General features: G+C 41.5%; 1 protein-coding gene across 6 annotated transcripts in view; it reads left to right on the top strand.

The window, feature by feature from the left end:
• The window catches only part of LOC110077687 (contactin-4), a 546,252-nt gene that overhangs the window by 494,479 nt on the left and 28,558 nt on the right, over positions 1–23,215 (top strand). For 4 of the 6 annotated variants that reach the window (XM_078385216.1, XM_072989453.2, XM_072989451.2 and 1 more), the window contains 2 exons: positions 11,929–12,104; positions 15,427–15,547. In XM_078385216.1, the coding sequence (XP_078241342.1) occupies positions 11,929–12,104; positions 15,427–15,547 (297 nt within the window). The remainder of the gene's footprint in view (positions 1–11,928; positions 12,105–15,426; positions 15,548–23,215) is intronic. The other 2 variants (XM_078385218.1, XM_078385217.1) reach the window with 1 other exon arrangement.

A 23,215-nucleotide genomic window follows, 5' to 3' on the forward strand; every position in this document is an offset into this window, starting at 1 on the left:
GTGAACCACTGCTGCAGACCATCTTGAGCGCTGCCATTGATATTGTCAGCATTCAGGCTGCCTTTTGCTATATAAAGTTTGGCATCCTTTTTCCCGTGTACATTGTGGGCATGATACGAGTATTATGCAACCATCATAGACAGAGAAGCGCAATATTCTACATTTATAAACCAGAGTTTTTTTATTTGTGTTTTGCTTTTGTTTTTGAATAATAGGTGCCCAACATTACTGCAGCCCTTGCTAGTCTGTTCATATAAAACTGAATTCCACTGAATAAGGGAATTGTATGCCTTTCAGTTGCTTTAAACTCTGACACTTCCCACTATAGCCACTTGACTGAAGGTAGAATTCGAAGCATGAAGGTGCGGAACAGGTACAGGCGTTGTATGTTAGCTCAGTTTGGACATTTTTCACCTGAGAGAATGAGGCCCCAGGCAGTTCTATCATGCAGAAGCTTCTAAACCTAGTTGTAAGGGCCAGCATTTTGCCATTTTATCTGTCATGTACATCTACCTATTTATAGCAGCAGAGAAATTTATAGCAGCAAATGCACTTTTGCTGAATGATTCTATTTATCTATTGTCTGAAAGAAAACCTCTGACTCAAATTTAGCCAGCAGACATCCAGTTGTTGTTGACATGCAATGCAAAAACCTTCTGCTTACTCAGAAACACAGTTTTCTACAGCTACTGATCAGCAAATTACTGCTGGGCAGAAGAAAAATTCTTCTGTTCTTCCAGTGACACCTAGAGTGATGAGATCTAAATGCACCCCTGGAGAATAGAAATGGTCTGTAGGTAAATCAGTTTGGTTCTGAGAGACATAAGGAATGAAATTTCTTCATTATTTTATCATTTGAATTTAACTCATAGCAATAAAAACTATGCAATTACTTGAGTGAAGACAATAAAATGCAATATGTGCATCCTATGCATTCTGCAAGAGAAGACTTCCGTAGTTAGCCATTTATGTATTTCTGTGTTCTCCCTATTAACAAAAACACTTGTTCACATACACAAACAAACAGCCTTCAACGTACAGTCAAGGATCCTCTCCCTGCCTCCTCAGGCTTAATATTCTGAGACAGCCCTCTTTTCCTGCACATTCACAGAATTGGGAAGGTATTTCAATCCCATACAGATTTCTTAACATATGGTCCACTTACAATTTGACGGAACTCTAGACTCCACTCATCTCTGCCGAAAGCAGACCTGTGGTTGTTTATTTAATACTATATATTCAAGGTAAAGGAAGGCGGGAATGAAAAGCCCCTGATTTTCCCATAAACAGCTGGCTCTCCTGAATCCTTGCTTCTAAACAAATCAGAGACTGAAATGAACTAAGGAGTTATTATTCCAAGTTAACTGATTGTGTAAACAAGCTCAATGCCTCATCATCCTTATGAGCAGGTGGGAGATCAGATTGCCAGCTGCATGGGCTGCTTTAGATTACATTTGGATAGATTAGGAGTACACCTGGCTGTGCAGTCCCACTTGCCAGGATTAGTAACTATTTTCAGGCGCAGGAGGAAAATGGGCACATGGTTCTTTCATTAGTTATTTAGGTGGTTTCAGACGGCTAAGGGTAAAGAGAGGATTGGGCAAGAGAAGGTTACATGGTAAAGCGGACTGTTTTAAGGTCTGCATCCATGTGCTTTGGGGTGGATAAAGTACCACACACATCTCCACATGAAGAATAATTTCAACAGAAAATAAATATTCATATATATGTTTTGTGAGACCATCAGTGTTTACTTAGAATATATTCTTTAAACATTGTTTCATCTGTTCATCTCCCACAAGGAGCTGGTGGCTCTGTATCGCAAGGGGAGGTTGAAACCATTTTGAGTTTTAATCCAAATCTCCTCCTGCTTTTATTCCAAACTTTTAAGGGGTTTTATAAGGTGCTGAAATTTGTTTTGGGGATATGGGGCATCACCTTGCATTGCTCCTGTAAAAATCCAGAGCAGATTCATTTACCTCATGAAATCAGAGTCATCAGCCTTCACTGCTCAGACAAATGGGTGGGAAGGAATGCTCCGCGCGACACTGCAGCTGCTGCCGTGGTAGCACTTTGCCTGCCTGCTTGGGACGGAGCGAGCGCAGGAGAATGGCATAGATGCTGAGGAGGAGGAGGGCTTTGATTAGGTTGCCTACCTCCCTAGCAAAGCCTCTTTTCCAGTGTGGGCGTTGCGACCCACTCACCCACCCACCCTTTATGAAATAAGAATGAGGTTAGCTGGTCGTTTCGGGGCAGGATGGAAATTGTTGACCTGTTCCTGTAATTGGGAACAGGTGTGTTTTTGCCTATCCCATTCTTACTTTATGTAGTAACTACGGTAGGTAATGTCAGGTGTGCACATTAATTGGTCGCAACTGTGGGTAGTGTGAGGAAGTAAGAGCTGGGTGAGTTCCAATTGGTCATCCCATCTCCCTGATTGGTGGAATCAGGATTTATATGAAGGGGAAAGGGAATTCAGGGAATCTCCTGAGCCGCAGTGTGACTAGGGTCACGTAGCTTGGTGACTGCAGCATTGGTTGGAGTCCCACAGATGACAGTTGAAGTCATGCTAGACAGAGATCAGCATGCTTCAGTAATAGGAACACACAGTTGGTGGTCCAATCCAGATGTATAAAGTACAACGGATTCAGAATATAATTTCGCACTACAGTAACCCCCCTTGTGAAAGGGAAAGTTTAAAATTAAAGTTAAATAGTTCATAAATTTGTGGCCCTAGTTTTATCCAATGTCTGTTTCTCGACTCTTTATTCCAGGCTGGGCGGGCAAAGGAAAAGAGCTACTTACTGATAGATCTTTGGGTGATTTGATGGAGACTGGCGAGAACTCTCACATCCACAAATATCAACATATTAAAATAGATAAATTTGTCCGCTGCGATTAAGAGAGCATAAATAAAAGTAGGAGTGGGCTGCTGTTCTGAGACACTATGGAAGTACTAGTACTGAAAGCAATTTCTGTTGCTGTTGTGGAAATCTGTCTTTGTCCTCAATCTATCATTTCGTACTTGGTTCTGACAATACTTAAAGCTAAGAACAGTAAGTATATAAATGCTAAAAAAGATCAAACAAATATCATACATTAAAACATAAACAATGCTAAATGTCTTTCTCCTTCATGGATTGCTGCCTTGTCGTGGCGAAGGGGCTTGAGTAACTCAGAGAAACTATGGGCTATGCCGTGCAGGGACACCCAAGACGGACAGGACATAGTGGAGAGTTCCGACTAAATGCAATCCACCTGGAGTAGGAAATGGCAAGCCACTCCAGTATCTTTGCCAAGAACGCCCCATGATCAGAAACAAAAGGCTAAAAGATATGACGCTGGAAGATGGGCCCCTCAGGTCGGAAGGCGTCCAACATGCTACTGAGGAAGAGCGGAGGACAAGTACAAGTAGCTCCAGAGCTAATGAAGTGGTTGGGCCAAAGCCGAAAGGACGCTCAGCTGTGGACGTGCCTGGAAGTGAAAGGAAAATCCAATGCTGCAAAGAAAAATACTGCATAGGAACCTGGAATGTAAGATCTATGAACCTTGGGAAGCTGGAGGTGGTCAAACAGGAGATGGCAAGAATAAACATCGACATCCTGGGCATCAGTGAACTGAAATGGACAGGAATGGGCGAATTCAGCTCAGATGATTATCATATCTACTATTGTGGGCAAGAATCCCGTAGAAGGAATGGAGTAGCCCTCATAGTCAACAAAAGAGTGGGAAAAGCTGTAATGGGATACAATCTCAAAAATGATAGAATGATGTCAATACGAATCCAAGGCAGACCATTCAACATCACAATAATCCAAGTTTATGCACCAACCAGCATTGCTGAGGAGACTGAAATTGAACAATTCTATGAAGATTTACAACACCTTCTAGAACTGACACCAAAGAAAGATGTTCTTCTCATTCTAGGGGACTGGAATGCTAAAGTAGGGAGCCAAGAGATAAAAGGAACAACAGGGAAGTTTGGCCTTGGAGTTCAGAACGAAGCAGGACAAAGGCTAATAGAGTTTTGTCAAGAGAATAAGCTGGTCATCACAAACACTCTTTTCCAACAACACAAGAGGCGACTCTATACATGGAAATCACCAGATGGGCAATATCGAAATCAGATTGATTATATTCTCTGCAGCCAAAGATGGAGAAGCTCTATACAGTCAGCAAAAACAAGACCTGGAGCTGACTGCGGTTCTGATCATCAGCTTCTCATAGCAAAATTCAAGCTTAGACTGAAGAGATTAGGAAAAACCACTGGGCCACTCAGGTATAATCTAAACCAAATCCCTTATGAATACACAGTGGAAGTAAAGAACAGATTTAAGGAACTAGATTGGGTGGACAGAGTGCCTGAAGAACTTTGGATAGAGGCTCGTAACATTGTCCAGGAGGCAGCAACGAAAACCATCCCAAAGAAAAGGAAATGCAAGAAAGCAAAGTGGCTGTCCAACGAGGCCTTAGAAATAGCAGAGAGGAGAAGGGAAGCAAAATGCAAGGGAGATAGGGAAAGTTACAGAAACATGAATTCAGACTTCCAAAGAATAGCAAGGAGAGACAAGAGGGCCTTCTTAAATGAACAATGCAAAGAAATAGAGGAAGATAACAGAAAAGGAAAGACCAGAGATCTGTTCAGGAAAATTGGACATATTAGAGGAACATTTTGCGCAAAGATGAACATGATAAAAGACAAAAATGGGAGGGACCTAACAGAAGCAGAAGACGTCAAGAAGAGGTGGCAAGAATACACAGAGGAATTATATCAGAAAGATTTGGATATCCCGGACAACCCAGACAATGTAGTTGCTGACCTTGAGCCAGACATCCTGGAGAGCGAAGTCAAGTGGGCCTTAGAAAGCCTGGCTAACAACAAGGCCAGTGGAGGTGATGGCATTCCAGTTGAACTATTTAAAATCTTGAAAGATGATGCTGTTAAGGTGCTACATTCAATATGCCAGCAAGTTTGGAAAACTCAACAGTGGCCAGAGGATTGGAAAAGATCAGTCTACATCCCAATCCCAAAGAAAGGCAGTGCCAAAGAATGCTCCAACTACCGTACAATTGCACTCATTTCGCACGCTAGCAAGGTTATGCTCAAAATCCTCCAAGGTAGGCTTCAGCAGTATGTGGACCGAGAACTCCCAGAAGTACAAGCTGGATTCCGAAGAGGCAGAGGAACTCGAGACCAAATTGCTAACTTGCGCTGGATTATGGAGAAAGCCAGAGAGTTCCAGAAAAATATCTACTTCTGCTTCATTGACTATGCGAAAGCCTTTGACTGTGTGGACCACAGCAAACTATGGCAAGTTCTTAAAGAAATGGGAGTGCCTGACCACTTTATCTGTCTCCTGAGAAACCTATATGTGGGACAGGAAGCAACAGTTAGAACTGGTCATGGAACAACTGAGTGGTTCAAAATTGGGAAAGGAGTACGGCAAGGCTGTATATTGTCCCCCAGCTTATTTAACTTATATGCAGAATACATCATGCGGAAGGCTGGACTGGAAGAAACCCAAGCCGGAATTAAGATTGCCGGAAGAAATATCAACAACCTCCGATATGCAGATGATACCACTCTGATGGCAGAAAGTGAGGAGGAATTAAAGAACCTTGTAATGAGAGTGAAAGAGGAGAGTGCAAAAAACGGTCTGAAACTCAACATCAAAAAAACTAAGATCATGGCCACTGGTCCCATCACCTCCTGGGAAATAGAAGGGGAAGATATGGAGGCAGTGTCAAATTTTATCTTCCTGGGCTCCATGATTACTTCAGATGGAGACAGCAGCCCTGAAATTAAAAGGCGCCTTCTTCTTGGGAGGAAAGCGATGACAAATCTTGACAGCATCTTGAAAAGCAGAGACATCACCTTGCCAACAAAAGTCCGAATAGTCAAAGCTATGGTTTTTCCTGTCGTGATGTATGGAAGTGAGAGCTGGACCATAAAGAAAGCAGACCGCCGAAGAATTGATGCCTTTGAATTGTGGTGCTGGAGGAGGCTCTTGAGAATCCCCTGGACTGCAAGGAGAACAAACCTATCAGTTCTAAAGGAAATCAACCCTGAGTGCTCACTTGAAGGACAGATCCTGAAGCTGAGGCTCCAGTACTTTGGCCATCTCATGAGAAGAAAAGAGTCCTTGGAAAAAACCTTGATGTTAGGAAGGTGTGATGGCAAGAGGAGAAGGGGACGACCAAGGATGAGATGGCTGGACAGTGTCTGCGAAGCAACCAACATGAACCTGACACAACTCCGGGAGGCAGTAGAAGACAGGAGGGCCTGGCGTGCTCTGGTCCATGGGGTCACGAAGAGTCGGACACGACTAAACGACTAAACACACACACAAATGTCTTTGCCTGCTCGTGGAATGACAGCAAAGATTAGGCCAACCTAACCTTCTCTGGGAGGGAGTTCCAAAATCTGGGAGTAGCAACAGGGAAGGCCTTCACCTGTGTCCCCACCAAGCATGCCTGTGAAGATGGTAAAACTGAGAGAAAGACCTCTTCTGATGACCTTAACAGAGATTGCAGTCCTTGAGATAGTTTGAACCAGTCCTTTGAATTTTGCTTGGAAATGGATCAGCACACAGTGAAACTCCTGTAATTGGGTGCGTGTGTGATCCCTGTAACCAGTCCCAGTTAGCAGCCTGTTTTGGACTCACTCGAGTTTCTGGACACTTTCCAGTTTTCGGGTCTATGACTGTATAATAATAAACTAGAACTAGACACTTTCCAGAGGCAGCCCCATATGGTGCGTGTTACAGTAATCCAGCTAGGATGTAACTAATGCCTGTTTCACCATGGCCAGATCAGACCTCTCCAGGAACAGGCACAACTGGTACACTAGTTTTAATTGTGCAGATGCACTCCTGGCCACCACTGAAACCTGGGCATCAAGGATCCGAATGGAATCTAGGAGCATCCCCAAGCTGTGCACCTATGTTTTCAGAGGGAGTGTAACTCCGTCCAGCACGGGCTGCATCCTTCTTCCCCGATCTGCTTTTCAACTGACCAGGAGCACATCTATCCTGTCTGGATTAAGTTTCAGTTTATTCACCCTCATCCGGTCCATTACTGACATCAGACATTGAACTAGATCTGAAACATCTTCCTTAGATTTAGATGGGAAGGAGAGATAAGAGTTGGGTGCCATCTGCATACTGGGGACACCGAAAACTCCAGACAATTTTCATAGCAGTTTCATGTAGATGTTAAACAACATAGGAGACATAACAGAATTCTGGAGGGGCCCACAGGCCAGCAGCCAGGGTGTCGAACAGGAATCTCTCAGTACCATCCTCTGAATTTTCTCCTCCAGGAAGGACTGGAACCGCCATTAAACAGTGCTTTCAAGTTCCATTTCAAGTCAGGAGAATACCACAGCTGATGGTATTGAAAACTGCTGAGATTTCTAGCAGAACCAACAGGGACACACTCCTCTGTCCAGTTCTTGGCTTATGTCATCCACCAAGATAGGATATTGCAGCTCTCTAGATCTACACTAGATTCAATAAAAAGAGACTCCAGAATTAAATACAGGAAAACGGTGTGGATTTTCACAATGCAAATCAAATATGTCTGATTGCCATTCTGTCTTGGTAATATCCGGGTACACTTGGCTGCCCTTACTTGGGTTCTCTATCACACTTTTCATTTTGCTTCAGTAATGTCATTAAATAGATCTTTTCACTTTTTCAAGTCCTTGAGAACAGATTGGTAAGCTTTCTCCTTGGGGTGATTTGTAAATTGCTTTGCAGAAGGCTTAAGCTCATGATGAATATGGCTAGGAAAAGTTTCATCAGAGTTACACTCGGGTGTCATTTTTCATCAGGTTGTTTCAGCCACTCACAGAAATGCAATATGTCAAACTGTATTCCTGCCTGGCTTCTATGAAACATTAATGGATTTTAAAAATTGACGCCTTTGCAGGCATTGGCATTTGTTGAGTTCAACTGGATGACATGTTCTCCGAACTCATTCATAAAAGTTCTGTTTAAAAATCAGCTAAGAAAATCCAGGTTTGACAGTCCTAGCAAGTACTGTTTTGACTGCTTCTTTTTAAAGGACTGGATCCTAGGACTATACCATTTCTGTGGCTGTTGAGCATACTTTGTATGCAGACAAATCCATATAGTTATTTGGAAAAAGCTGGTAAAATGAGCAATGAGATGTGGGCTAGAATTCTTTCCTAGACTAGGAACTGAAAAAAAGAACAGAAAGACTTAATTTCCTTCCCCATTCCCATGACTGGCCAAGGAAATCTAACATCCTCAGATTATCCATATTTCTAACTCATAAGAAGTAGGGAATTAATTAAGATTGCTCTTGCTGAAAGATTGGCATATACAGCTGATCTGGTTAAATGGGATAAGATGTAAAGCTCAGGGATAATACTGGTCTTTATGAATAAGGGCAGGTGATTTCATTTCCACCCTATTCATCTCCAGTAGAGGTGATTTTAAAGCCAAAATGTGTCAATATGCATAACTTCAGTGTCAGTATCCTGGTATAGTAATATCATATTTGTAGTTTAATTTGAACAGGAAGCTACCGACTTAACGTGTGACATGTAAATGCTTGTTTCACATGGAAATAAAGCCTAAACAGCTGATGGTTTAATCTCTCCATGTAACCACCCCTCTCTGTAATCAGAATATTACAGTTTGGAGGTGAGAACAAAAAGCAAAAGAGATAAAGCAGGGGCAGACAAATTGTGTATGCTAAAGAGAGAGCAGAAAATCCCTATTTTATTTTTGACTTCCAAGGGTCTTTCTTACTTGAAAAGTTTTACTTATGTAGGAGTCATGATTACTTGCTGATTTAAGCCTCCTCTGCCCACATGTAATGGGCTTCACACGCTAACTTGGAAGTAAAATAAATAAAGGTTCCTCTTTTTACTACTTAGTTTAACTTTAATAAAGAAGATAAAGAAAGAAGATTTGGAAGTCTTGTAAAGCAACAAGGGTGATGCAGTGAGTTAGGTGTCAGGAGCCACATCTGAAGTGCATGAGGTAGGATAGATGCTTGTACCAAATACTAAATTCTGAACTTCCATATGAGCCTACCCAGCAGTTAAGATCTAGCCAGGGGGCCCTTTTAAAAGAGCCATCCCTCAAGGAGGTAAGAGGGATGGCTTGTAGACAAAAGGCCTTTTCGGCAGCTGCCCCCAGACTCTGGAATGCCCTCCTGACTGAGATTTGTCTGGCGCCGACACTGATGACATTTCGGCGCCAGATCAAAACCTTCCTGTTCCAGAAGGCTTTGAAATAATACCAACTGTGGGTCCTGATGGCAATTTTTAGAGTATCTAATTTAATTGTATTATTTTATCTTTTTATTGTATTTTAATTATTGTAAGCCACCCAGAGACCTTTGGGTAGAGTGGGCGGCATATAAATTATGTGTGCGTGCGTGCGTGCGTGCGTGCGTGCGTGCGTGCGTGCGTGCGTACGTACGTACGTACGTACGTACGTACATACATACATACATACATACATACACTTCCCACCTGAGAGCCCAGACTGCGCCATCTCTGTTTTCTTAATTCCTCCCCCCTCACACTTCTAATTGCTAATTCTTGTTAAAGAATTGTATTACTCCCCATATTTGTTAACTGTTCCTCATTAAATCATGTCAAGTGTGCTGCAGGGGGAAATTGAGGAGCACTGCAATTAATTTACTGGCCCATAGAAACACAGCAGAGCATTGACAGGTCACAGGGAAGCATTTGGGATTCAGTTGAAGGCTCATCCAGAAGCTTACCTTAACTTGAACAAAGGTCCAATAGGCAAGAATCTGGTTCCTCCCGAGTTCCATTTTCTCTCTCTCCACTGTTCATTTGTAAATACAGTGAAACTCAATAAATTATTGCTAATCAGTTTTTAGTAAGATTGGGAAATGGTCCCAATACGCCAGCTGCTCTCTGTAAGATGCAGAAGTCCTGAGCTTCTTATTAAGAAGGCTACAGCACTGTGTTTGGTTTTAGGTTTTGAGAATATCCATCCCTTGTGATAATCCACTATTTATATTTGCAGGACTTTCCATTTTGGTCTTATCATATGCCTCGTACTGACTTCCCCTGTTATAAACAGTGATTATAAATGTGAAGATATACTATTTCTACTCTCTTAGAGTTTGGGGGGGGGCACTAGGAATGGAGTAAAGTAATAACCGATATAAAAGTAGTAATACAGTGGTGCCTCACTTAACGATGATAATCCGTTCCAGGAAAATCGCCATTAAGCGAAAACATAAAATGAAGTTAAAAACCCCATTGAAACGCATTGAAACCCGTTCAATGCGTTCCAATGGGGTAAAAACTCACTGTCCAGCGAAGATCCTCCATACGGCGGCCATTTTCGCTGCCTGTATAGCGAGGAATTCGTCCCTAAACACAGCGGGGAGCCATTTTAAGCACCCAGTGGCCATTTTGAAACCACCGATCAGCTGTTAAAAAACCATCGTTTTGCAAAGAATCAGTTCCCAAAGCAGGGAACCGATCATCGCAAAGCGAAAAAACCCTGTTTAGACCATTGTTTTGCGATCGCAATTGTGATCGCAAAAAGATCATTGTACGGCGATTTCATCGTAATGCAGGGCAATCATTAAGCGAGGCACCACTGTATAGCAACATATAATGGTGTATGATTGGTGGCATTGCAAGAAAAAGTTAAAACTTTAAACCTCTCTTATGTTGTCACTGTGATCTCTACAAACACTGAAAATGTGCTATCTTCAAAAAAAATGTGTAAACACAAACAAAAGGAGGTATTTGTGCATTTCCAATATGACTACAGGGCAAAGCAAAGAGCTGCTGGTCAGCCATGTGATGGTGTAACACCACCTTTGTGTGAAATCTGGCATCCAGACATTAAAATTGGAAGATTGAGGGAGGAAAACACAAAAACTAAGCAAGAGGGAAAAGAGCTATGGTTCTTGTGCTTGAAATGTACCTTCTTTGCCTTCCCTGCCACAGAGTCATTGATTAAATCAGCATAGTCTCATAGTTGCAGCACTATGAATTTCAGATCCATTGAACTAGAAGAGTGGGGACGAAGAGAAAGCATGGAAAATGTAAAACAGCAGGTTTCCTGCATTGCCATTTTGAGGTGGAATCAAAGACACCTGTGCCCATCGTCATTTCAGACTACCTCACTAACGAATTTCCTGGCAACTGCTTTAAGAAGCCATTACACAGTTTCTTCTCTCAGCAGCTGGAAGAAAGGGAGAAAGTAAAAGATGCAACAGAGCACCCAGTTCTGCAGAGAGACATTGGTATCTTTCTTTCCTGCCTGCACAATTCAGTTAGTGACTTGCTCTTGAAAATGTACATTTCCCTACTTAATTCATACTTAATTCTTACACTGAAAACAATAGAATCTAAATGTGCTAACTCTGGCTGAGCATTTTGTCTCTGTGCTGCTATCCGTGCAGGTGCATTTCAGGATTTGCCCTGTCAGTGCTTCTATATGCTGATAACTATGATATTTGTTTTAAAAGCAGGCACTTAGACTGAGGGAGTTGAAACAATTACTTGGATTTAAAATTTCTGTTGCTCTGAGTTCATTTAATGTGCATTTTTAAACATCAGCAATTTTCTCTAGCTGCAGCATCTGTGTTTATGAAAGATAAATGTAAGAAGTGCCAACTCTACTGGTCTCTCATGAGTTGTCAGTGAAGAAATAAAATACTTTACTACTGACCCTACTCCTGGGGTGAACTAAAGTATGCAAAACTGCATCTGTACTACAGCCACTGCAGGTAATGGTCAATTAAATCACATGCTTTAAATTAATCTTAAAAGCTCACTACAGTGACCCAACCTTATAGCGTTCAGTCAGCTGTTTAGAGTTCTCCCTCAGCTCTACATTCTGTGTTTCTAACCAGCTCTACATTCTGGTTTGCTCTGATATCCTTATTTTACAGATCCAACACGATTCATGGTGGCACCTACGGGCATGGATGTCACCGCTGGCGAAAGTATTCTTCTGCCTTGCCAGGTATCTCATGATCATCCACTAGACATTGTGTTTACGTGGTCATTTAATGGACACCTAATAGACTTTGAAAAAGATGGGGATCACTTTGAAAGAGTTGGAGGGGTAAGTATTAATATTAGTAATCTCACAGTATTATTTATCTTGAATACTGAGTATTAAATTCATGAACAGTATAAAAATATAGCAAAATATACTTTTTAGAAATAGCTGCATGTTGAAAGCTCATGTTATGTTTGGTTTGTTGGTTTGTTGTATATTCTACTTTTGTCTCAGAATTAGGACTCAAAGTAGCTTGCAATACAGTTAAAAATGAAAATTATAATGCATTAGAATTAAAAAAAATATTAAAATAGAATTAAGTATATCAAGCAGTTAAATTTAAAACCTTAAAATCATTAACATTTGTTTTCCTTAAAAAATATAGAAACAGCATACTGCTAAAATCTTGTTATTTGTGGCTCTTAAATGCAAGAGACCTGCTTGAATAAAAAAGTGTGGAAGACAGGGAGAGGGCAAAGTATTCAGGCAAAGTATTCCAGAGTCTTGAGAGTAGCCACAGAGAAGGCCCTCTTTCAAGTCCATACCAAATTGGCCTCTGACAGTGTCTGGACAGGGAGAAGGGCCTCTGTAATAGATTACAAAGGTCAAGTGGGCTGGTATGAGAATATATGGCTCTTCAGATAACCTTATAGTTATCTGAGGGACCAAGCTTTATGGTGCTTTATAAGTCATATTCAGCATTTTGGTGACTGGAAATGAACTGATAAATATATTATGTGTTACATGTTACCTATATTATTAACTCCTAATTCTGTATGTAGAGCTGGCTAGATTAAGTTAAGCACTGGCTGTGGAGCCAGAGATTAGGAGATTGATATCCTACTGTCCTTCCTGGAAGAAAAGCCAGTCTGCATAACTTTGGGCAAACTGCACAGTCACAGGACACCCCCAGGAGAGAAGAATCTTGGAATAGAGTACACTTCTGGGTACTCTGTACCTGGAAAACCCTGGAAAAGTTTGTCATAGGTCAGAATTTACTTGATAGCATGTAATTATTAACGAATATTGGATATTTTGCCATTTAGTGTCTGAAATCTTAATAGTTCACAAAAAGTAACATTAGCCCCAAATGGTATTGCACCGTCTACATTGATTCAGTTAATTCAATTCCTTTTTTTTTTTTACTTGATAATTCAAGAGCACAGAAGTGAAGTACTGTAGTGCTGAAGAAAACAGGCAGCAAGTTTGAGATGTGGCATGTACCCTGTTCAGTTTCTAGAGCCCCATGAGTTTATTTTAATTCATTGACCATGTGCGGGAAGAACCACTTTGAAGAAACTACTGCTCAAGCCTCCAGCATAGCCTGCTGGCATATGAGCGTAATAACTTGTTTCACTGATTTTTAAGACTTTTTAAAATCTAACTACAAGTAATAATGACAGGGGTTTACTTTGAACAAAACAAAATAGGTTTATTTTGGAACAGCAACAATACCACCGCTCCCCCTGCTGACTCCAGTTCATAAGTCCCCAGTCCCATCCATGTTTGGTCCTTGTCCTTCTGACCATTTGCTTCCCCCCTAACTGGTACTGTTATACAGACACTAACATATTAACTCTGAGGGAACACAGAATTATCACTGGGTAGAAGATGGAAAAATCCCGTCCTGATTTGAACTGGTTATTGAAACAAGTTAAGATCACATTACAGTATTCGCTTGATTTCAGGAACAACAGTCTGAGCTAACCAGAGTTCTCTCAGATTCAAATGTGACTAGGAACTTGGCTGAGTTCAAACTAGGAGACCAATGCTTCTGGTCTCCGTGTGGTCATGCTATAGGAAAAACAAGCCAGAGGCTGCAACCACTCTTCCACCGTGTAGACTATGGTTTGGCAACTGCATTGAAATAAAACCTCTTATTATTCCATCTTTTTGCCTTTTCTACATATGGTGTAAGTTTGCTTGATGGTGAGGAGGTATCCAGGACTCAGCTAGAGCACAGCAAGCTTTCTGTAGTTTGAGGTTTCCCATGAATTTGTTGTGTGGCAAATACTTAAATATTTTTGAAAAAAATGTACATTTCAATAATACGAAATAATACACTCACTTGAGCAATGTTTAGGCAAAACAGAAACAAACAAACAAAAAACACCCACTGGTTTCAGCAGGAAGCTTGCATCTAATCTTTTGTTTTTCCCTCCTGTCTGCCTAAACAGAACTTCCCAGAGGAAAAGGCAGAGGAGAATAAGGAAAAATACTATCTTCTAAGCCTCCGCAAACTCTGCCAATACCAGTGATTATTGTACAGCTCAGGCTTGGTTGATTGGTTGACTGACTGACTGACTGACTCGTTGATAGGCTGCCTTTTTCCCAATAAGGGGACCCAAGGTGGCTCATAATATTAAGAAGAATAGGAGGAAAAACATAATACATTAAACATTAAGAAGACAATTAAACTGTATTGCAAAGTATTTTATTGTCCACATTTTATTTCCTCTCACAGTGCCACTTTAAAATTGTCATCCATTTTCAAAATGAGGAGGCAACACTGAGATACTAATGTACAAAGCAGGTGTTACCAGAACCAGCCATCCCATGTCAGCATCCACAAATACAGGAAAGAAAATTGCAGCGGTAAAGAATAACTGGCGTCCCTGGTCTATCAGACAGGTGTAGGAAGACGAACAGTCCAAGATCTCCCTTGCAAGGGGCACAGCAGCAGCAGCTGTTGCTAGCAAACCCTTCTAATTATGCCACAACCCCACCCCCAGCCGTGTATAAATATTTGTCAATTAAAAGACTGCAACTGCAGTTTTAAGCTTAGCTTTTGAACTTGTAACCACCGTGCCTGGCAGATTGCAAGGAAACATTTTTGGCCATGTACAGCCATGCAGAACCATAATTAGTTCTCTACAATCGCAAACGAGTGTTTGGCACTTCAGAAAAGAAATTATCATTGTTCCATGCTAGGTGATGCAAAAATTTCCTCAGGGAGTGCTCTCCTCGTGGCCTTTGAGTACAGAAGACCGGGGGCAATCAAAATGCTGGCCGTGGCACAAGGCTATGGGAGGGACTGCAGCTGCCTCGTAATTTGGGTTGGTATTCACTCATTAAAGGGAAGTAAGCAGACTGCAGACATCCAAATACGAATAAATTGGATGTCTGGAGCACGGCAGAGTGAAGTTTTGTGGCAAACGGCTCGACTAACCTGCAGTTCCTGTTTCTCTTCCAGGCAACCACACTTTTCAGGCGCTTATCTCCAGGGAGAGCTCGCATATTTTAAATAGGCCACTGCTTTGCCTTACAAACGTTTTTTTCATCAGCTGATGTAAAATAAATCCATTAGCCACAGTGTCCTTCATGTGATAATGATGTTTAGAGCTCATTAAAAAGTAATTGTAACCACTCTCCCCTACTTTATCAGCAGGATTCAGCTGGTGATTTGATGATCAGAAGCATCCAGCTGAATCATGCTGGAAAATACGTCTGCATGGTGCAAACAAGTGTGGACAAGCTATCGGCTGCTGCAGACCTGATTGTAAGAGGTATTTGAATTTTGTTGCTGTTGTTGTTGTTGTAATAATGACTGCTCACACTCAAGGCTGCTGTGGATAATAACATAAAGCACAGCTTGAGAGAATTCACTATGGCTCTAACTAGCAACTGAAAAGGCACCACAGATTATTTTGTACAAGGGGGAGAAGTCATTTATCTAAGCTAAAATTGTAACAGCAAAGGCTAATTGTTTCTTTGGTTTTGTCAGCAATGGAGATATTGCTGACAGTGTTAATTTGCTGAATGGCGAGGTGTGGAGAAGTAACTTTTCTTTGGAAACAGCATGTTTTGCTCTAAAATCCTGAGGATTTGTGCACATACTGGCTGGTTGTAACCACTTCTGGAAAGTGGAATATGCACATTGCACGTAAAGACAAAAACAATAATGCTGTTTGAAATATTGGTGTGTTCAATAGTAGTTGTACAAGTGCTTTACACCCTCAGTCAGGGTGGCCATCATGTAACCAATCCCATGGGTACTCCAACTGGTTACAGAATAAATGCACACCAAATGCTGCAAACCACTTGCGTAATCGCCATTGAACATACAGCTATTTGAACAACGTTCTGGACAAAATATATTTAAAAGTGCCTGGTGAGTATACCGTTGCCATAAAGTTCGAACAACGGCTCTTAGGAAATACCGTATTTTTCGCACCATAAGACGCACTTTTTTCTCACAAAACAGGGGGGTGGAAAGTCTGTGCGTCTTATGGAGCGAAGAAAACAGATTATATTTTCCTGTTTTCTTCTCCTAAAAAATTGGTGCGTCTTATGGAAAGGTGCGTCTTATGGAGCGAAAAATACAGTATATGATCCCAAACTGGTGACTTTGGTGTTGTATATCGACAAATGCAGCTAAACTGTTGCCTTGAAGCAGTCCATTGATTGTTGTACAAGAATCACAGAAGATTCCAAGCTCACTGCTGTGGCTGTTAAGAGTCACACTGTAGTTGTGATTGAGACAGCAAGCCATGCGCCAGCTGAGTGGGGCTTTTTGGGTTGTGTTGCACAGATTAGGCTCCACAACTAAGAGCCTCATGGCGCAGTGGTTAAAACGCTGTATTGCAGCTAAAACTGTGCTCACGACCTGGGGTTCAAATCCCAGGTAGCTGGCTCAAGGCTGACTCAGCCTTCCATCCTTCCGAGGTCGGTAAAATGAGTACCCAGCTTGCTGGGGGGGGGGGCAATGTGTAGCCTGTATAATTAAAATTGTAAACCGCCCAGAGAGTGCTTGTAGCACTATGGGGCGGTATATAAGTAAAAAAAACAACAACTGGAAAAGCAGTGCTCATCCCCACCCATTTCAAATAATAGCGGGAGAGATAACAAAAGCTTTTGTTGTTAATTGGAATGGACAGGAATGCTCATACAGACAGCATCCATCCTTATGTTCTGCATGCGGTATTAAAGAGTTGGCGATCGAGTTGCCAAGTCTCAGGATGTCAGATGAAGTCTCAGGGGATGGCTGTGTTTCCTCAGATCTTCCCGTGAGGAGACAAATGTCGACAAATGTCAGAGTCAGCTGTTCTAGAGGAGGAAGTTTGATTTTAGTTTGCTTCCAAGCCCAAGAATTCATATCAACTCCTTCCTAGCTGGCAATCATGAATGGATTGAGGTCACCAGGCTATAGCAGCAAGCTTTTTTTTAGCTGCAATGCAAGATAGGGACTTCTGTTATCATATCCTACTTTTAAACCTTTGGGTTCTCTTTTTTCCCTTTCATTGGAAAAATGTTCTTAGTTACACTATTAAAGGTAGACTCTCTCTCTCTCTCTGTTGTGTGTTGTGTGTTGCGTGTTGTGTGTGTGTTTAAGAGAGAGAAGGGGTGTTTAGACAGTAAGGTCTGTTTTATTTCTACCACCCCCATTGCTTTTGTTTTTTTTATTTTCTTGTTTGCTACCAGCTGTTGCTATCAAATTTCATCATGGCTGCCTCATCATTCTCTTTTTCTAAGGTTGTCTGGGCTGGATTTGAACAAAACAAAATCCTGCCAGAAATCATTCTAGCAGTGTTGTATGACCTCCTAGGTTGCAGCATTTGCATTTCCAAACTCCCAGGCATGGCTCCTCCCCCACCACCCCCAAGATATAGACACACACACAAATTAGCACAAGCCTAGGCAACAATCATGCAGAGTGCCACCAAGGACAAGGGGCACTCTGAGCACCAATCTGTGTGCCATTATTTAGGCATGGATCAGGTCAGAGAAAGCAGCACCGACTGCAGCTGTAGGGTGGGTTTGCTGCTTGTCCAGTCATTACAAAATGTACCTGCTATCACTGGGTTGATGTATTTCCTGGTTAGCTAGATTTACCCAGATTGCTTTCAGTTCTTCAGATTTCCACAGTCAGCTGTTCCTGAAACTTCTTTTTAACCTTAGCTTTATGACGTTACAACAACCCGCCATGTCACATTTTGGCCCGGACGTCTCAGAGAACAGGATGCTGCTGTTCTCTGACAATCCCATTTGACATAGGTCCATGCCTTCACCACTCAGCAAGTCTAAATTTTGTCCTAGGGAGGCTGCCTGGAAATCCCATACCTGTTTCAAATCATCGGATAAAGCAATGGTACAGCTATACCAAATAATAACAGACAAATCCAGTCCTTTTCCCTTTGGGAAGCAAGGGCAGTTCATGCTACCCCGGCTATTCTTTTATGCACACTGAAATTAACATCAGATTTAATTTGTTGCATTGCACTTTCCACCTAATACATTATAATGTAGGATGTGAATATGTTGTGGCCCTTACTTAACGTTTTGAGGTGCAGAAGCAAAGTGATCCTGCTTTGACTGGGAGACAGGAAGAGGAAGGACAACAGGGAATGTGATCGTTGTCTGATTAAGGAGACAGCGATCATGTTCCCTGCTGCTGCTCCCTCATGGGAGTAAGATGGATTGTCGCCGCGGCAAATGTACACTCCATTTAATGAGGGAGAGCTCCAATGAACAGCTTAAATACCAATAAATTAGGCTGCTAAATATTTAAAGTCTGTAATAGTAGAAGTACATAACTGAAAGTATATGCATCATTTTGTAGACAATACACTTAAATTTTCCTTGGAGTCTTTTAGGGAAAAATACATTGCAAGGAAGAAGCAAATGCAGTTAATGACTTTATTTCTGCAGTTGCATTTTTTTCACCAAACACTGTTTTCTTGGCACATTGCACCACCTACTGGATCAAACAACATTCAGGATTTCTCCTCACCTGATGATGGACGATGCACAGGGCTGCTCAGTCAAACACTATCTGACTTAGAACTTGCCTCAAGTAAACAAACATATTGATCAATGTAACTGAAATGCCCTTTGCGGGATCAAGCTGCACAAGTTTTGAGCAGACCTGTTTCAATGCACAGTCATATTTAACTGAAATTTGAAATACTAAAAGCAATGAGAGCTCTTATGCATTAAATACTAAAGGTATAATATCAGAATAATGTGAGAATAATCTTAGAACTGCAGAGCTGGAAGGGACTCTACGCATCATTGAGTCCAGCCCCTGTCAAAGAGTCACAGTGTGGAATTGAACTCCCAACCTCTGGCTCAAAGACCTAAACCACTGGTTCTTAACCTTGGGTTACTCAGATGTTTTTGAACTGCAACTCCCAAAAACCCCAGCCAGCACAGCTGGTGGTGAAGGCTTCTGGGAGTTGCAGTTCAAAAACATCCGAGTAACAAAGGTTAAGAACTACTGACCTAAACTACTGAGCTAAGCTTTCTCAATTTGTTAAGGTCCTAACAAAAGCAACTCACAAGTAAGTATGTTAGCTTGCCAGCATCCTTTCCAACATCTGGCAATTGGCGTCTGTGGCCAGGAGCAACTTTAATGAGTTTGGGCCGATTCGACAACTGTACCTTGAGCCCCAGAAAGCACTGTTTTCCATAGTCATTAATGCTATAGTGATCTGCTAACATAAATTGCTCTAAAGGAATTTACTTCGAGGATGGCTCAGAGGTTTTAACTGATACAGAACGAAGTTACCTGGTTCATTCTGGGAGAAAAGCAATTAGAAAACACACCATTGATTCTGTACCAATTCCAATGTTACCAGTATCCTTCACTGGCTAGTTCTAAGTGTTGATAACTTTTAGTCCTCAGGCACAGGTTAAGAATGTCTGGGAATACTTTTTGATTCATTAGAATTCCAAGATACCATGGATTAGTTATTAGGGGTAGCTGTGTGGTTAGGATTAGGATTAAGGTTAACTATGAACAAAGCAAAAAGAAAAAAAAACATGCATTGTTTCTCCCAGTAGCACTGTTGGGGAGGGCCGTGTGCCACAGTGACCAAACAAACAAACAAAACAGTGGGAGAATTTTTATCCAAGGCAATTGCATCTGTTAAAAAATAATTATACTTGTAAGCAGCTGAAACTTGGGGACATTGTTCACAACTACTCAGGTGGAAATGCTGTAGAATGTCTACCTTGTAGCTTTAGTTCCATGTGAGTTCTGCAACAAGACGTAACTCTGGGGGGAGGGGGGACTAATATGTCCCATCCTGGCATAAAGCTTTAAAGAGGCTGGACCAAGTTATTCAAAGAGCCCCTGCACCATATGGGCCTTTTCAGCCATAGGACCTCCCACCCTTCCCCAGGTAGTTCACTTAGCCCCTTTGTGTAGTTTGGAATGAGTTTTAAAGACCTGGTTGCTGAAAACAGTATTTACATGATTAATTTGATGTTGGCTTATTAATATATCATTTTTAAATGATATATTAAAACTGTTGGCAACTTTAATTTTCCCTGCTATTATAAGTGGTCTCTGTTTAATGCCAGATTAAGTTTTAATGGGAACCCTATCATTAAAAAAATTGCGGTCTTAATACATTGGGTGCTAATGGGCTGGTTTAGCCCCAAGTCATAGCCATAACTACGACTCCATGCTTGAGAACGGTGAGTGGGTGAAACTAGGATGGGGAGAGTAAAATGAGTGGGGTTAAGATACAGAAGACAATCAATATTGACAATGAGATGTTTAGGGACAATTCCAGATGTGTGTAAACAGGCAGTACCAGAACAAGCCAGCAATGTATGTCTGCATGCAAATATTAACACAGGGTATTAAAACCTACAACAAAAAATAAAGGACCACAAATGACCAAGGACAGCACCATTAAGTGGACAAGCTTTCAGTTTACTTTTTTTAACCAGATATGCTCTGCAAGCAAGTATCCATCATGCAGATTTTCTTGCAATCAAGCTTTCTTTTCTTTTTTAGGGCTTCAACCTTACCTGGGGTCTCTCAGTGCAATATTGCCTATCACTTTTGGTCACCTGTCTTTTACTTTCCACATTTCTTGCATTTAGTTTGAAGTGAGATAAGTGTAGAAAGTTGCAGCCTGCTTTGCAGTCCCATGCTCAATTAAGATGTTCTTAAACTATAATTTGAAATGTAACCTCTCAGGTATAACCTTCCTCCCTAGCACACTGTGAAATCAACTCTGGATGAGATTATACTCCATCCCTCCAGCAAGAATCTTTAAAAGTCTTCACTTTCACAGTTGACCAGTCTTCCTAAAGCAGCCATTTCAGAGGCAGTACAGTGTGAGATTATAGTGTTACCTAGCACTGTATACTTAAAAAAAATTATATCTGCTTAATGATCAGTGCACACAGCTATTAGAGAGAAAGATGAAGTATTGCAGACTAACAACATACTAGTATCTTATTAAAAGCTTGTTTACTCAGATGCAAGTTCCATTGTGGTCTGAGTTGCAGTTGCTTCATCTGCAACTCAGACACAATCATATGCCAACATATAATTATGCAATATTATAATATTATACAAAATGACCAACTACTACACAACTAACATTCCACAACAGTAATTTAATATATCTCATATTAAAAAACAGTGTACAACATAACAAAAACAATATAACAATAGGTATTTCTCATGTATCAGGAAAACAATATATACAGTATATCACAGAAGTGAGTATGCCCCCTTACATTTCATAAATATTTTACTATATCTTTTCATGTGACAACACTGCTACAATGTAAAGCAATGAGTATACAGATTGTATAACAGTGTAAATGTGCTGTCTCCTCAAAATAACGCAGCACACAACCATGAATGTCTAAACCACTGGCAACAAAAGTGAGTACACCCCTAAGTGACAATGTCCAAATTGGGCACAAAGTGTTGATATTTTGTGTGGCCACCATTATTTTCCAGCACTGCCTTAACCGTCTTGGGCATAGAGTTACCATAGCTTCATAGGTTGCCACTGGAGTCCTCTTCCACTACTCCATGATGACATCACAGAGCTGGTGGATGTTAGAGACATTGATCACCTCCACCTTCCATTTCAGGATGCCCCACAGGTGCTCAATAGGGTTTAGGTCTGGAGACATGCTTGGCCAGTCCATCACCTTCTTTAGCAAGGCAATGGTCATTTTGGAGGTGTGTTTGGGGTCAGTATCATGTTGGAATACTGCCCTGCAGCCCAGTCTCTGAAGGGAGGGGATCATGCTGTGCTTCCGTATGTCACAGTACATGTTGCCATTCATGGTTCCCTCAATGAACTGTAGCTCCCCAGTGCCAGCAGCACTCATGCAGCCCCAGACCATGACACTCTCACCAACATGCTTGACTGTAGGCACCACACACTTGTCTTTGTACTCCTCACCAGGTTGCCGCCACAGACGCTTGGCACCATCTGAACCAAATAAATTTATCTTGGTCTCATTGGACCACAGGACATGGTTCCAGAAACCCATGTCCTTAATATGCTTGTCTGCAGCAAACCGTATGTGGGCCTTCTTGTGCATCATCTTTAGAAGAGGCATCCTTCTGGGACGACAGCCCTGGAGACTAGTTTGATGCAGCGTGCGGCATATGGTCTGAGCACTGACAGGCTGACACCCCCTCTTCAACATCTGCAGCAATGCTGGCAGCACTCATATGTCTATTTCCCAAAACCAACCTCTGGATATGACGCTGAGCACAGGCACTCAACTTCTTTGGTCAACCATGGCGAGGACTGTTTTGAGTGTAACCTGTCCTGTTAAACTGCTGTATGATCCTGGTCACCATGCTGCAGCTCAGTTTGGCAATCTTCTTATATCCTAGGCCATCTTTATGTAGAAGAACCATTTGTTTTTTCAGATCCTCAGATAGTTCATTACCATGAGGTGCCATGTGGAACTTCCAGTGACCAGTCTGAGAGAGTGAGAGCGATAACACCTGCTCCCCCTTCACACTTGTGACACTAACTGGTCTCATGACACCAGGGAGGGAAAAACAGCTTCTTTGGCCTAATTTGGACATTATCACTTAGGGGTGTACTCATTTTGTTGCCAGCGATTTAGACATTAATGGCTGTGTGTTGCATTATTTTGAGGGGAGAGCAGATTTACACTGTTATACAAGCTGTATACTCACTGATTTACTTTGTAGCCAAGTGTCATTTGTTCAGTGTTCTCACATTAAAAGATATACTAAAATATTTATGAAATGTGATGAGGTGTACTCACTTCTGTGATATATTGTATCTCTCCTACAAAAAAAGTGTGTATAACAACAAAACCAATGTAACAATGGCCATATCCCATTGCTTAGATGTGCAAAAGTAGGCTTATTGAATCAATGGGAATTTGGTGTTTCAATTCCTCCCTAAATTCCATTGATTCAAGTAGGC

Source organism: Pogona vitticeps, chromosome 2 (genome assembly GCF_051106095.1).
Source record: "Pogona vitticeps strain Pit_001003342236 chromosome 2, PviZW2.1, whole genome shotgun sequence".
Classification (NCBI taxonomy): Eukaryota; Metazoa; Chordata; class Lepidosauria; order Squamata; family Agamidae; genus Pogona; species Pogona vitticeps.